Genomic DNA, 13,429 nt, shown 5'->3' with positions numbered 1-13,429 from the left:
GACAAAGAACAATCATTTATTGGTTTATTTTGTCTCTACAAAACACATTAGTCATTCATCATTTAAATATCTGACTTCATTAGAAACCGTTTTAACACTTTCTCCCTCCTGCCATAAAAATACAGTAATAAGTAATTTGCTTTAAAAAAAAAAACAAACTATGAACTAGTGTTCTGGTTTCCTCTCACTCACCTAATGTGTACCTCAGTGATTGATTTAGACTTCTATCAATCAGTAAAACACATAGACACCTGGTAGCTGGCTGAAGACTGAGGTTCAGATGATCTTCCACTTACAAGTGCTAATCAGCTATGGAACCTGCTCTCTACCTCTCTTCACGTCCTAACAAACATATATACAACTGAAACCACAGATGTCAGAGTCATTAGAGAGTGCCGAACTCTGTCTACTCTATTAGTTTAAATGAATGTAACTTACCTTTAGCGTTATATTCAGAAAAATACTTAAGCCTCGAGATCCCCAATAATTTGGAGTACTGAACTAGATAACAACCCTAAAGACACATCTGACGGAAGTAATGCATTACTTAAAGAGAGGTTTCCAAAACTTGCTGTTAGAACCTAAGCATACATGGACACACTGATACCAGTCCTCGTTCGCACAGTTTTACTCTTCCGGCAGTCCTTTGCCATCGGTCAGCTCTAACTAGGCCCGAGTCCGGCAGGAAAGTGCACGGTGCACCAGATTCACCAGCGCTTAAGTTGCTACTGTTTTCTCTTCTTTACTGAAAGGTTGTACTGAACCAGGCTTTACCCATGACAGGCCAGCAACATGAACACTTTTATTGTGCTGTTCTTCAGGCTTCTTCTAGGCATAATCAAAAACAGACATTAAAAATAGGACTGATGGCGACATTGGCACTGTATAACCTCATTTCCCAAAAAGTTATTTGTACATAATAGTCTCCAATGAAGACATTTCCGAAACAGTTAATGATTTCGAAAATGGTTTTGTACTTACCTTCTGAGTCAGCATCTTCTCTCTGGCTTCATCATGTACAGAAGGATTCCATGGAGAAAAGCTTAAGGAAGAGAAAAATATTAAAAAACTGCTTTGGCTTGCTAAATTTGTAGAACATCCATTTATTCCCTTAACAAAACTTAACAAGGAGCAATACTCCATTGTCAACATGTAAGTTTTAGATGTGACTCTAGATGATTCTCTCACAGGGTAACTATCCCTTATAAAGCACTTACACGCGTCAGCTCATTTCAGCCTCACAACCATCCCTGAAGTACTGTTGTTTACAGATGAAGAATGTGTGGCAGTCAAATTAAGTCATTGCTCTGGGTCAGCCAAGTCAGTAAGCGCAAAGGCCAGCCCGTCTATCCCACAGAGGCCAAGCTCTTACCCACTGTACCACGCAACCTCCCAGAGAGCTAAATCACCAATTCCTCAGTGATGCGTCTAAGGTTAAGTATCATAGTGCTAAAGTAGCCCACTGTTCACTCTTCAGTCTCCCTCCTTTCCCCAAATCTGAACGTCGGGGGAGGGGGGATATGGCAGTGGGAGGGGCTCCAGCTACAACTGCCGGCTGAAAAGCAAAGTCTGGACATTTGAACGTGCGCATGACAAGGAGCCTTAGGAAATCAGAGTCACTCAGTAGCTTGCTGTTGGCACAATATGCCAGTCGACATACAGCTTTCTGTTTAAGGGATACCCGGGAGCTATCAGAAAGCGAGCGGCCAATAAATTATAAAGGTTGGAGGCTAACAGATGATACACTTTCCTTTTAAATCCCCATTCTAAGACCACCCGGAACATGGAAGTACAGGACGGCAAAGTGCAATTTATCTAGATCATGTACCACTTACCTAATTGCATAGGGGTCTTCTATTTTAGGTTGGTCAAACAAACGAGCAGTGCACATCTTAACACTGTCAACCACTTTACTTTTAAAAAGCTGAACATCTTTTTCATACCTGTGTTAAAAGTTTAATTCAAAAAGTTACCAACATAATCTACTTAGCTGCATTTTCAAATTTATCTAAAAGGACAAAGCAAAGTAACATACAGCACTGCAGCCTCTGGGTTTAAGGGGCTTGATGTATCAATCTTGTAGAACACTCTCCTTGCGTACATTAAAACTTGCCAAATGTGATTATGGTTCCGCCTAAAGAGAAACACGTAGGATCACTGAAGCATCCTCTTGCTGATTTAGGTCCCCAAAGTAAACCTTATTTACTAACCTCCATTTTGCAAACGCTCTCTTCACATCCAGTTCACCTGAGGTGGGATCGACTAGTGGGTGAAAGACGGGAATATCAAACACCAAGCGCTGTGTTTAAAGAGAGACGTGTCTTTAATGGAAGCAAGGAGCTTATTAGGCCCATACAGACATGTGTAAAGGGAGCTTCAGGACAAGGCAGTCACGGTGTTTTAAGTCAAACTGCCTCAAGAGGGATACTTGACAACTTCTACCATCTTCCCGTAAAACTCAATTTTGCAGCGGGGGGGGAGGTCCCCCGGGGCCCTGCTGTAGCATGGCGTTGCCATGCGCATGGTTGGTGCTGGATGTAGGGCGGCCGCCAGCCTCCCTCGCACACCCCGAGCAGAGAAACAAGGAAAACTAACGGCAGAAGCCGGCGTGGCAGCAGATGCAACAAAGCACAACAATCCCCTTCAAAGACGGACTGTGTAGACAAAACATTTTGGGAAACTGAAATCATAAAATCATGAGCTCAGGAAAAGAACCAAGAAATCTTTCAAGCCCTTTAAGCCCTCCTCAGACCCAACAAGTGAAGCCAGACTTGACTTCAGTTACTTACTGGGCAGTCACCATCTGGGTAGTTGTCAGGGATGTAAACTGTAAACTTAAACACACCATCTTGATACAGTCCATGCCGTATGAAAATGACTCCAAACCACACTGTGGGGAAAAAATAAACAGTTAAGGCCCAAGTTTGTGTTAGAGGAACCAATATACTAGAAATTAAGAGTGACTCCTTCTTACTTAATGCAGAGCGGTAAGATGGCTGCACATAGACACCTGGTAGCTTCTGCTTCACAACCAAGGTACTAAAACAGAAGCAGAATAATGAAATTGTACGGATGTAAATGACACATACGGATCAAACAACCCTACACTCACTTTTCGAGAGAAGGACTAGTCCCTCGAGGGGCAGCCGACAGCTCTCACACAAGCCAAGTCCTCACCACCTCACCTGGCCCAGACTCTCGCCCATTTCCCAGCTTTACAGACGAAGCTCATAGAGAAACAGGAACCAGAGAGGGCCCCAGACGAATAAATTCAAGCCAAGCAGGGATATACAAAGAATCAAGTTTTCCTCCCAGAAATCAACTTTCCCAGAACATCACCTTGGAAACCCAACCAGTAGGGAATGCTGCACAATGCAACCTGATTTAACATGCTGGACATTAAATTTTAGGGAAAAGAGTGTACAATTTTTGCTTTTGTGACTGTAGACAATAGATTGCACCCACACACATTCAAAAGCCTCCTGAAGCACAATTTTAGGTAGTAAGGATAAAAGTTCCATGGAACTGCCATCACTTCAGTGTCCTCTTAAGTGTGAACACCAGTCCACGTGGCAGAGGGCCGTGTTCAGATCTGCAGCATTCTTGGTGAAGGCAGGCGTGTGTGTGAGGCGCTCCCCCTATGCTCTCCCTCTCAAGCGACCCCCCAACCCGGGCGCCTGACCTCTGTGGGCCCTGCAGCAAGGGAAGACCAGTGCGCCGACAAAGGCGGTGCCAGCTCTCTGGGGACCTCGTCACTGTGTGCCGAAAGGAGTAAGGCTGAGACCGGAGCTGGAACAATGCTGACCTCGGGCCTTAAAACATGTTTAACCTGCCAAGCCTGAATTTTATTGAGAAACAACTTGTTGAACCTTCGTTGTCTGTTATTACCTATTTACCATCACACTTCTTTTTAATCCTTTACTCCGTGTTTAAGTCACTAAGATGCAGCATGTCAGCAGCAGGTGCACCTACTCCAGTGAGGCCGGTCTGTGTGCTAAGACAGACCGCAGATTCGGGCCACAACAGACGCCTGTCCAACTCGCTGCCCAGCCTCACACACAAGGCCTCCATTATAAAGCCAGAGGGCCCACTGCGGCGCTGGGGCCGCAGACCCTCTGACCGCTCCCACAGGAGTACAGCGAGGGAACGCTTGAGGATGCTGTGCAAAGGAACTTAATGACAGAAATCAAGAATTCATCCTCCACACCTGGGCCCCGGGAACACGGGATCAAACCCGACACTGCCCGAGCCCCTGCGGTCGGCGTGGCCAGCACGCTGGGCACACTCCTCGCCTCCCGCTACCGACACGTGTGACTTCAGTCCGACTTTCAGCTGCTGGGACTCGTCCGGTTCTCACCTGCACGGAGCCCGAGTCTTTGTGACTTCCCTGTCACTGCCTACTTCTGCCTCTGCGGGTCACAAGGCAGGAGTCCAATCCCCTTTGTCATGACAGGCCTTCAAATACACGAGGGCAGCTTTAATAAGTACCTCCTACGTGGTCTCTTCTCCGAGTCGGCGGTTCCAGTTCCTTCAACTGTTGGCTCCTGAGGTCTGGCTTCCTGACCTCAGCCTACTGGGACCCTCTCCTCGGTCTGTCGCCTCTTTCAAGGTGGGCACCACAGGGGAGCACGAGCCTCCGGCTGGGTCTGACCCAAGAGGGCACAGATTACTACCTCCCACTGTCCCGCTCTCCACAAGCGCCCCCTCAGGCGGGGACTTCCTCACCTCATATAAAGGAACACCAAAATTACTCCGTTCCTGACCGGCTTTAGGTGCTTCGTCTTCATCTCTTCCTCTTGCTCTCCAAAACAGACACGGAAATGCAAGCCTATGTTTGCCTTTAAATCTTATTTACCTGATATTGGAGGGGGACGCATTTGAGCTTTAAGACTGAACGACACAGGCATTTACGGAGTGCACCAGAATAAATTTCATTTTTCACCTTCAAAGGTCAGTCAAAATCTAACCAGATAGTTTAAGCACTTACAATTCTGCAAGAAGAGAGTATTCCAGGTAGAAGGGTCCATAAGAAGCATGTGTGCCATTTGCTGACTGTGCTGCCGGGGCGGGGGATGTAGGCTTAGTTATGGGCAGAGCGTTTTTGGGAATACAAGGCAGCTGTTTCTTCGGGGCGGCGCGTGGAGGGCTGGTTATCACGTCCCCTGCTAATGCCTTCTCTTCACCATCAGATCGCTATTCAAGATGAAGTGGTGAGAACATTTGTTAGCATGATTCTTAAATCACGAGAGTACATGTGACGTACGCTTATCCCTAACCTAAAAGCTGGAATGACTCTTTCACAAGGATGTTCTAACACCACGACCAGGAGGAGTAGAAAGTCCTCTGAGTAGGCAGGCCATTAGAAAGAGAACAAAGCTAAAGGAAGACTGAAGCAACAGGAAAAATTTTTAAAGCTACATCCCACAAAAACAACGCCAATATTTACAGGATGTACACGAAAAAGAGAAAGAAATGGTTTCCTCTGGTGACCCCAAAAAGAGGGCAAGGGGTTACTTAGCAATTAGACAACTGTATGAGAAGAGTCCCTTGGCTCCTACGTGCTGTAGAAGGTCAGGTGTGAAGCAGCTCAAAACCAACGGTAGAGGTGACTCAAACTAGCCACCACCTGGCATGAGCACCTCACTTAGAAACAACGAATGAAGCTACATTCTCACTTGCGCTGCTCTGATTCTGATCTTGTCCCTGATGGAGATGATCAACATTTGGACTCTCCCCAGCACAGACTGTCAGTCAGCCTGAGTCAAAGACAAAGGTCTACATGAGTGAGAGATGAAACCACCATGTCATAGGCACTCCTTGGCTCAAGTACAGCCAAAGGCTGTTTAAATTACCTGCATTAAAAATGGATATCATGCACAGAGGAAAAAAGATGATTCCTGGCGGTGGTCTCTTAGACGTGGGGTTATGGGTTGTATTCATTCTCTTTTTGTCTGCATTTTTTAAGCTTTCCTAAAATGTACTGTCTTTACAATTTAAAAATGGACATTTTGTTTGGAAAAATTAAACCAGTGCCCTCAAATCTGAGTTGGCCACATTGGACTGGTCTTTCTCAAAGCTGCTCTGACTGTGGAATCTTGCAAATTAGTAAAAAGACTACTACAATTATGTGTCCCAAATTTCATCATGTGTAAATATACCATAAAAAATAATCTTAGAATTGTAATTACCAGGAAGATTTCTATTTGAGATGCTATCTCAGTCTCAGAAACTAACTTTAATCAGCAAAATAATTATTTTTCAAAAGTAAAACCTAGGGGTGCCTGGCTGGCTCCATCGGAAGATTCTTGATCTCAGGGTTGTGAGTTCGAGCCCCACGGTGGGTATAGAGATTACTAAAAAAAAAAAATAAACTTAAAAAAGCTAAGCAAAGCCAGCTAATTTTGTTAAGATTATAGGCAACCTCGGAATGAATTATTTTTGACCTCTACTTTGACTCAAATGGGTTTCCTCGCTAAGTTTATTAACTATACCTACTTTGCGGACAGAACCTGCAGACATGCTCCAGAAAGGGTTCATAACGTGGACTCCAAACAGAGAAATTCAGTGGTCTGTGTCATCAAACTCTTCTGTCCTCAGAAATCACTTTACCTAAAAATGAGATGGGAAAACATAGAAACATACCAACATCAACAGTTAAGATTTCCAAAATAGTTAAGAACTAAATCTGACACTCTAAATAGAAATTCAGCATAACATTATATAATATATAGCTATAAAAATTAGGGGGAAAAAGTGTTCAGAAAGTTCCCTTCAATACCCCCTCCCTCTTCTGAATCCAATTTCTTTCCCACCTTTAAATGCCTACAGGAATCTGTGTAATGAGTCCTTGGCCAGGATTCAGAATATTCAGTGACACAGTTCAGCTTTGGTGCCAGAAATGCAGAAGATACGGACAGACTACAACAGTTGCTCCTAGCATAATATGTAGGCCTTCGGTTGCAGGGAAAGCTGGTGCAGGATGCACTGTACCTACATACGCCAAAGGCCTGTCACTGTTCAGGGCTACGGGAATTAAAGAGTCAAGGGGTTGATTTGTGTCTTAAAATTACTCTTCCCAGCAAAACTAGTAGCCAAAGACATAACAGAGAGAAGGTAGAGCAGGTAAGCTAGAGAGGGATAACTGGGTCCTGGCAGGATCATGCCCAAGAAATGGTCTTTTTCTCTGCTTAATGTGTGGAAATTACCGAATTAGATGCTGAAGGAATGGCCAAGCAGTACATATCAACGCAACAGAGGAGTGCAGAGACATTTCACAAACAAATCTCCCAGCAAAGCTTCAAGTAGTGGACAAGAAAGTATGCCTCAAAGGTCACAAAGTCAGTGGGTCATTTACTAAAAATACAGAGGAGGAGGCAGAGGAAAAGCAGCAAGCCAAGCTGTAAGAACAACTTCTCCGTTCTGGTGATTCTCCCCAGGCTCGGTTATGTGGAAAGCAGAGCTCCTTCTCTGAATTCCTACTTGCACCCATCCAAAAGGCTGAAGGTTAAAAGGGTCAAAACTTAGCAATATTCTACTAAATTCGTAAGAAGCAAATCATTAGAGAACCCTGTACCAAATGTCCCTGACAGCAAAAATTTGTTTTATGACAAGCCTATGATATCCGCAGGTGGGTACCAAGTCTCCCATACCTCGCCCGTGCCAATTACTGCTGTTTTCCTTCCACGACATAATGCCATCCGTTAATTAAATCAAAGGAATGAGGCTCCTAGTTCTTCCACTAACCTGTTGACTTACACCCAATAAACAGCAACTTATTGCTGAGAGCTCTCCACAAATCTGCCTTTAAAGGTGACTAGGGCACAGAAGAGAATGGCTGGGACATCAAAAATGTGTGCAGGCATGTTCCCGTTTGGCCCAAATGAAAACGCTGGTTTTCAGATCCAGAGTAATGTACAGCACCCAGCTGTCATCTAGGACACATATGACTTAACAGAGGATCCCCTCCCCTTGGGACACAGTGCTCACCACCATGTAAATTTACCCGAGTGATTCATTCACCTGTATGGTCCCTTCCAAGTCTAACACCTAATGAGTCTGTAACTTTGCCTTTAGGAATCCAAACTTGCCCCCAGTTCCTGTTCTCTTTAAGCAGGAGGTAGTTTCTACTGCTGCCTGTGTTTCCAGGAGCATCATAATCACCTGAAGTAACTAGCACACTTTTAGAGAATAACTACACTCTCAGATGTCTAGTCTACCCAGACTGGGTTCGGCATTTTCCAACAGGACTGACGTAGATGGAAGGAAGCCTTAGGACACAATTTGAGAATTTCTGCTGGTTCGGCCATACAAACCAAACAGGACGGTCTTCCTTTACGTCATACAGCTCAGAAATCAGTGGACCTGTACAAATGAGCTGAGCGTGGCTTGAGCCAAAACTTAGAAGGGTGCCGCTTTCCTACGTGCCACGGCCCCTAAACAGCCACTAACTTAATACATCACCCCGAACAGCCTTATATTCCACGTTAAGAGGAGACAGAATACGGCACCGAGAACGGACGAAAAACAGCCTCGACCCTGGCCCGGCGACTCGCTGCGGACAGCCGGGACCGGCACCCTCGCCTGGGGCGTAAACCCATCTCCACACACGCACGGAATCCGGACAAACCTGTCTCGAGGCGAGGCAAGGCAGGGGCCATGTCCCTGCTTCGCAGCTAGCTCGAGGCCGACCCGGGGCCCGCGAGCCCCTCCGGCGGGGAGCCGAGGGCCTCCAGGGCTCGAGGACGCCCCCACCCCCAACCACGGCGCAGGACGGAGGCGGGGAGGGCGGGCCGCGGACGGGGTGAGCCGGTCGGGCTCGCCTCCCTCCCTCAGGCCGCCGGGCCCAGCACCCCGACAGCTCCCAGCGCCCGCAACCGCCGGCGCAGCAGGTGCCTGCAAACGCGGACAGGTGCCCGGCCCCGCCCCCGTGTCCCAGTGCGGCCGCCGTCGCTACGGAGTCGAGAGCGCCGGGTAAGGCAGGCAAATGCCGGGCTGAGGACGCTATTGGCCCAGGTTTAAAGACTCCACGGCCCTCCCGTCCCCCCGCCTCCCCCCCAGCCGGCCCGGCAGTGCACCTCACCTCGGCGTTTTCAACGCAGGGCTCCCGGTTGCTGAGCGCCGTCGCGGCCCCACAGCATCTCTGGCCACAGCGCCAGCCCAGCCCCTGCCTGCTCCCCGCCCCGCCCCGCCCTGCTCTCGGTGTCGGGCCCCGCCCCCTGCCCCACGCCCCTCGGCCCGGACGCTTCCGCCCAGCCTCCCGGCGCCAAGTGGCTCTCATACCTGTCCGTCAAGGACGTTCTTCCGGGGGGCGTTGGGACGACAGCACTCCGCCCTGCCAATCAAGTCTGCTCCGCTCGGGTGGGGCAGCACTTGTCCCTCCCCTTATGTAACAGCGCCCAGAGTGAACTGTCAGTCACGGAAATCTCGGCCCCAGGGGAGGGATGGGGAGGAAACAAACAAGCACCTGAACGTAATTGGTTACGATATCCGTCAGTCATCATAGAGGCCCGCCCACAGGTTTATGCGTGGCCACTGCAGCCATTTAGGGAGGCTGAGAGTGCGGATTTTCCAAATCCCGGCGGGGGCAGGGCTAGGGCGGGGCCGGTTTCCCTGAGAGCGCGACTTGTGGGCCGGCGCGGCCGGGGGTGGGAGCGCCGCGTTCCGGGGGCGCGCCGCGAGCCCCGAGACCCCCTCGTCGGGCCGCCTCTGTCCGCCCGGAGCGGGAGGGGCCGGGGTGGCTGTCAGGTCGAGGGAGCCTACTGGAACGCTTTATGTCACATTGAGAAACGCGGTGTTCCCGGTCACAGAATGGACGAGCGCATGGTGGGAACTCAGCCCTGTCAGCGCTTGGCGGTAGCGCTGCCAGAGGAGCTTTTAAAAAATGTACCAATCAGGGGGCGCCTGGGTGGCTCAGTCGGTTAAGCGACTGCCTTCGGCTCAGGTCATGATCCTGGAGTCCCGGGATCGAGTCCCGCATCGGGCTCCCTGCTCGGCGGGGAGTCTGCTTCTCCCTCTGACCCTCCTCCCTCTGATCCTCCTCCCTCTCATGCTCTCTCTCACTCTCTCTCTCAAATAAATAAAATCTTAAAAAAAAAAATCATTAAAAAAAAATGTACCAATCAGGGGGCGCCTGGGTGGCTCAGTCGGTTAAGCGACTGCCTTCGGCTCAGGTCATGATCCTGGAGTCCCGGGATCGAGTCCCGCATCGGGCTCCCTGCTCGGCGGGGGGTCTGCTTCTCCCTCTGACCCTCCCCCCTCTCATGCTCTGTCTCTCATTCTGTCTCAAAATTAAAAAAAAATTGTACCAATCAGACTGAACCTGCAGAATCCGAATCCAGGGGGGGCGGTGAGCAGCAGGAATTTACGTCTGTCACAAGTTGCTCTGGTGATTCTGGTGCACGCTGAAGTCTGGGGACCTCTTCCATGGCAACATAGCTCCTGGTCCCCCGACCCTGTCTTTTTACGCACAAACCCTCCCTCTGATCCAGGACACTTTCACCACGTCTAACCCTTTACTGCTCGAAAGTTTTCCACGGAAGCCAGTTGGGGCTGCAAAACAATCTAAACTCAGCCCACCTTCAAGGCACACCCCATGCTGGCCTCCTTCCCGAGTTCCCCTCTCATTTCCCACGCCTGTCTCCAGCCCCATTCTGATGGCCGCCCTTGGCTTTCACGCTGCCGCGGCTTTTCTTAGATGGTGCCTTCTCTCTGGACGCCCTTCCACTCTGCACCTGGCTCAGTATCCTACACTCCTCAGCAGAGGAGAAGTAGTCCCTGATCAGGTTGTTCCATTTTGGGCTGCCTTTTGAAATCCTGGTAAAATGACCTTGAATGGCAGGCAGCCAGCCAGACTCTCCTCTTGTTAATCCCCAGGGCTGGTTCCAAAATCCAACTTCCTCCCCTGGCCGAAAACACTCCTGAGCCACTTCCTTTTGTGCAGGGTGAATACACTTATGAATGTTGTTGTGCCCTTACTATTTTCAGTCAATACCAAGAGGAAGGCAAGCAGGAAATCCTTTTCTCTGGCCACAGGTGGTCTCCCCTGGCACCTCTCTAGTCCAATCCCAAAGCAAGGGGATTTATCTCACAAGGTAGGGCAAGCTCCGGGAGTGCCCCCCCCCCGCCCCCCGGGCTTCGGGACAGAGGCACACCCAAATGTGACAATGCCTAGCAAAATAAAAGGATCCTTTTCTTCCAAGGGTCTTTTCCAAAGAGCAAGAATACCTTATCCAGAAGTCGTCAAGAATGCCCGAGTTCCAGTAACCCAAGATGAGTCACTGGGTCTCCGTCCACAACTGAACCAATCAAGGGCAAGTGGAATGAGGCTGCCATGATGGGCTAGGGCCAATCAAGATTAACCCTGGATCCCTGGACTTGAGGCAGGGCGATGACATGATCAGGTTTGTATTTTGAAAAGGCCACCAGAGTAAGAGAAGCTTTGGGAAACCATTGCAGTCGCTGAGCAAGAGACAGGTGCATGAAGGTAATGGTGGAGAAGGCAAAGGGGATGCATTGCAGAGATAGTTAAGAGGTGGAATGGACAGGACTGGGCCATTGATAAGACATGAGGGTAGGGGTACGAAGACAAAGGGGGTATCATGGATGACACCTAGATTTTTGGCCTGAGCTACTGGGCAGATGGTGAGAACATTCACCGAGATGAGTGACAGTAAGCCATTCTGACAGGAAAGCCTGTCAGAATGGCTAAAATCAACAACACAAGAAGCTGCAAGTATCGACTAGGATGTGGGGGGAAAAAGAACCCTCTTGCACCGTTGGTGGGAACGCAAACTGGTGCAGCCACAGTGGAAAACAGTATGGAGGTTCCTCAAAAAATTCAAAATAGAACTACCCTACGATCCCAGTAATCATACTATTTCCCCCAAATACGAAAACACTAGTTCAAAGGGATACACATACCCCTATGTTTATAGCAGCATGGGAGGGTGGGAAATGGGAGAGTTCTGTTTCCCATAGATAATGTTAGGGTTGTTTCTACGAGTACTGTTGCTTCTGTACCTGATATCCACGTCCCTCCTCTTCATTGCTGACAGGGCCTCAGTGTTTACTGAGGAGTCCAACCCTTCAGTGGTTTCCCATAGCCCTTCGGTGGAAGGCCAATGGCATGGCGGGGCCAGCACCTGTTCAGCCCCATCTGCCCCAGGCTGCAGTCACTTGCATTCTTTTAATTCCTCTGAGGTGTGATGCTCTCCCACCCCACCCCACCCCACTGCAAGGTGGGACCTTCAAACTGGTTGTTTCCTTTGCCTGGAACCTTCTTTTTCTCCCCTATCACAGATCTCAGCTGAAACACCACTTCCTCAGGGTGAGTTTCCACTTATTTGGGAGAGGACGTATTAGTGTCTGTCTCCCACACTACACAGTAAGCTCCATGAGGCCGGGACCATGTGTTTCTGCCTTCGTGGTCTCCCCAACAGCCAATCCAATGCCTGGATGTAGTAGATATGCAAGAAGTATTTGACAAATGAAGGACAGAAGCAACTAAAGTAAATTTAAAACCTGTATGCCCCCAGCCCTGCAGCAAGAAAGTAGCTTATTACAAAACAAGGATGATTGACTTCAAGGGAAATGAAGCAGCCTCAAGGCACCATTTCTTTAAGACTGAAATAGATACTCTTCAATATGGTGCTGGGAACACTGGATGGCTACATGCAAAAGAATGGAACTGGACCACTTTCTCACACCATACACAAAAATAAACTCCGAATGGATTAAAGAGCTAAATGTGAGACCTGAAACCATAAAAATTCTAGAAGAGAACACAGGCAGTTCTTTCTCTGACATCGACCGTAGCAACATTTTTCTAGATCCCTCTCCCAAAGCAAGGGACACAAAAGCAAAAATAAACTATTGGGATGACATCAAAATAAAAAGCTTCTGCACAGCAAGGAAAATAATCAACAAAACTGAAAGGCAACCTATGGAATGGGAGAAGAAATCTGCAAATGGCATAGCCAATAATGAACTTCTAAACTCAACACCCAAAAGCAAATAATCCAATTTAAAATGGGCAGAGGACATGAGCAGACATTTCTTCAAAGAAGATATCCAGATGGCCAACAGACACTTGAAAAGATGCTCAACATCACTGATTGTCAGGGAAATACAAATCAGAACCACAATGAGATACCACCTCACACCTGTCAGAATGGCTAAAATCAACAACACAAGAAGCCGCAAGTATCGACTGGGATGTGGGGGAATAAAGAACCCTCTTGCACCGTTGGTGGGAATGCAAACTGGTGCAGCCACAGTGGAAAACAGTATGGAGGTTCCTCAAAAAATTCAAAATAGAGCTACCCTACGATCCCAGTAATCATACTATTTCCCCCAAATACGAAAACACTAGTTCAAAGGGATACACACACCCCTATGTTTACAGCAGCATTATTTACAAGAGCCAAATTAT

General features: G+C 48.4%; 1 protein-coding gene across 3 annotated transcripts; it reads right to left on the bottom strand.

Annotated features, from left to right (window-relative positions):
- Positions 1-11: 11 nt before the first annotated feature.
- AKTIP (AKT interacting protein) lies at positions 12-9,225 on the bottom strand. Of its 3 annotated transcripts, none has more exons than XM_045891114.3 (10): positions 9,080-9,225; positions 6,496-6,609; positions 4,988-5,193; positions 2,975-3,039; positions 2,790-2,890; positions 2,211-2,299; positions 2,036-2,134; positions 1,836-1,943; positions 982-1,042; positions 12-828 (listed from the first exon to the last, which is right to left on the bottom strand). In XM_045891114.3, the coding sequence occupies exons 2-10, from the start codon at positions 6,535-6,537 to the stop codon at positions 718-720; spliced, it is 882 nt and encodes a 293-aa protein (XP_045747070.1). In that variant the 5' UTR covers positions 6,538-6,609; positions 9,080-9,225; the 3' UTR covers positions 12-717. The 3 variants fall into 3 exon arrangements, with proteins under 3 accessions (XP_045747070.1, XP_045747072.1, XP_045747071.1); XM_045891116.3 differs by having other exon boundaries at positions 12-825; XM_045891115.3 differs by lacking the exon at positions 9,080-9,225 and adding an exon at positions 8,627-8,890.
- Between the last annotated feature and the right edge of the window lie 4,204 nt (positions 9,226-13,429).

This window comes from Mirounga angustirostris, unplaced genomic scaffold (genome assembly GCF_029215605.1).
Source record: "Mirounga angustirostris isolate CCGP_5_RB_7025 unplaced genomic scaffold, mMirAng1.0.hap1 SCAF_16, whole genome shotgun sequence".
NCBI lineage: Eukaryota > Metazoa > Chordata > Mammalia > Carnivora > Phocidae > Mirounga > Mirounga angustirostris.
Note: the sequence above shows the minus strand (reverse complement) of the source record. Positions and strands in the feature narration are given on the sequence as shown.

Coding starts and splice junctions, on each gene's coding strand:
- AKTIP (XM_045891114.3), bottom strand. CDS start 6,537: ATGAACCCTTTCTGGAGCATGTCTGCAGGTTCTGTCCGCAAA. Junction 5,194..6,495: donor CTGCAGGTTCTGTCCGCAAA/GTAGGTATAGTT, acceptor CATCTTGAATAG/CGATCTGATGGTGAAGAGAA. Junction 829..981: donor AGAAGATGCTGACTCAGAAG/GTAAGTACAAAA, acceptor GATTATGCCTAG/AAGAAGCCTGAAGAACAGCA.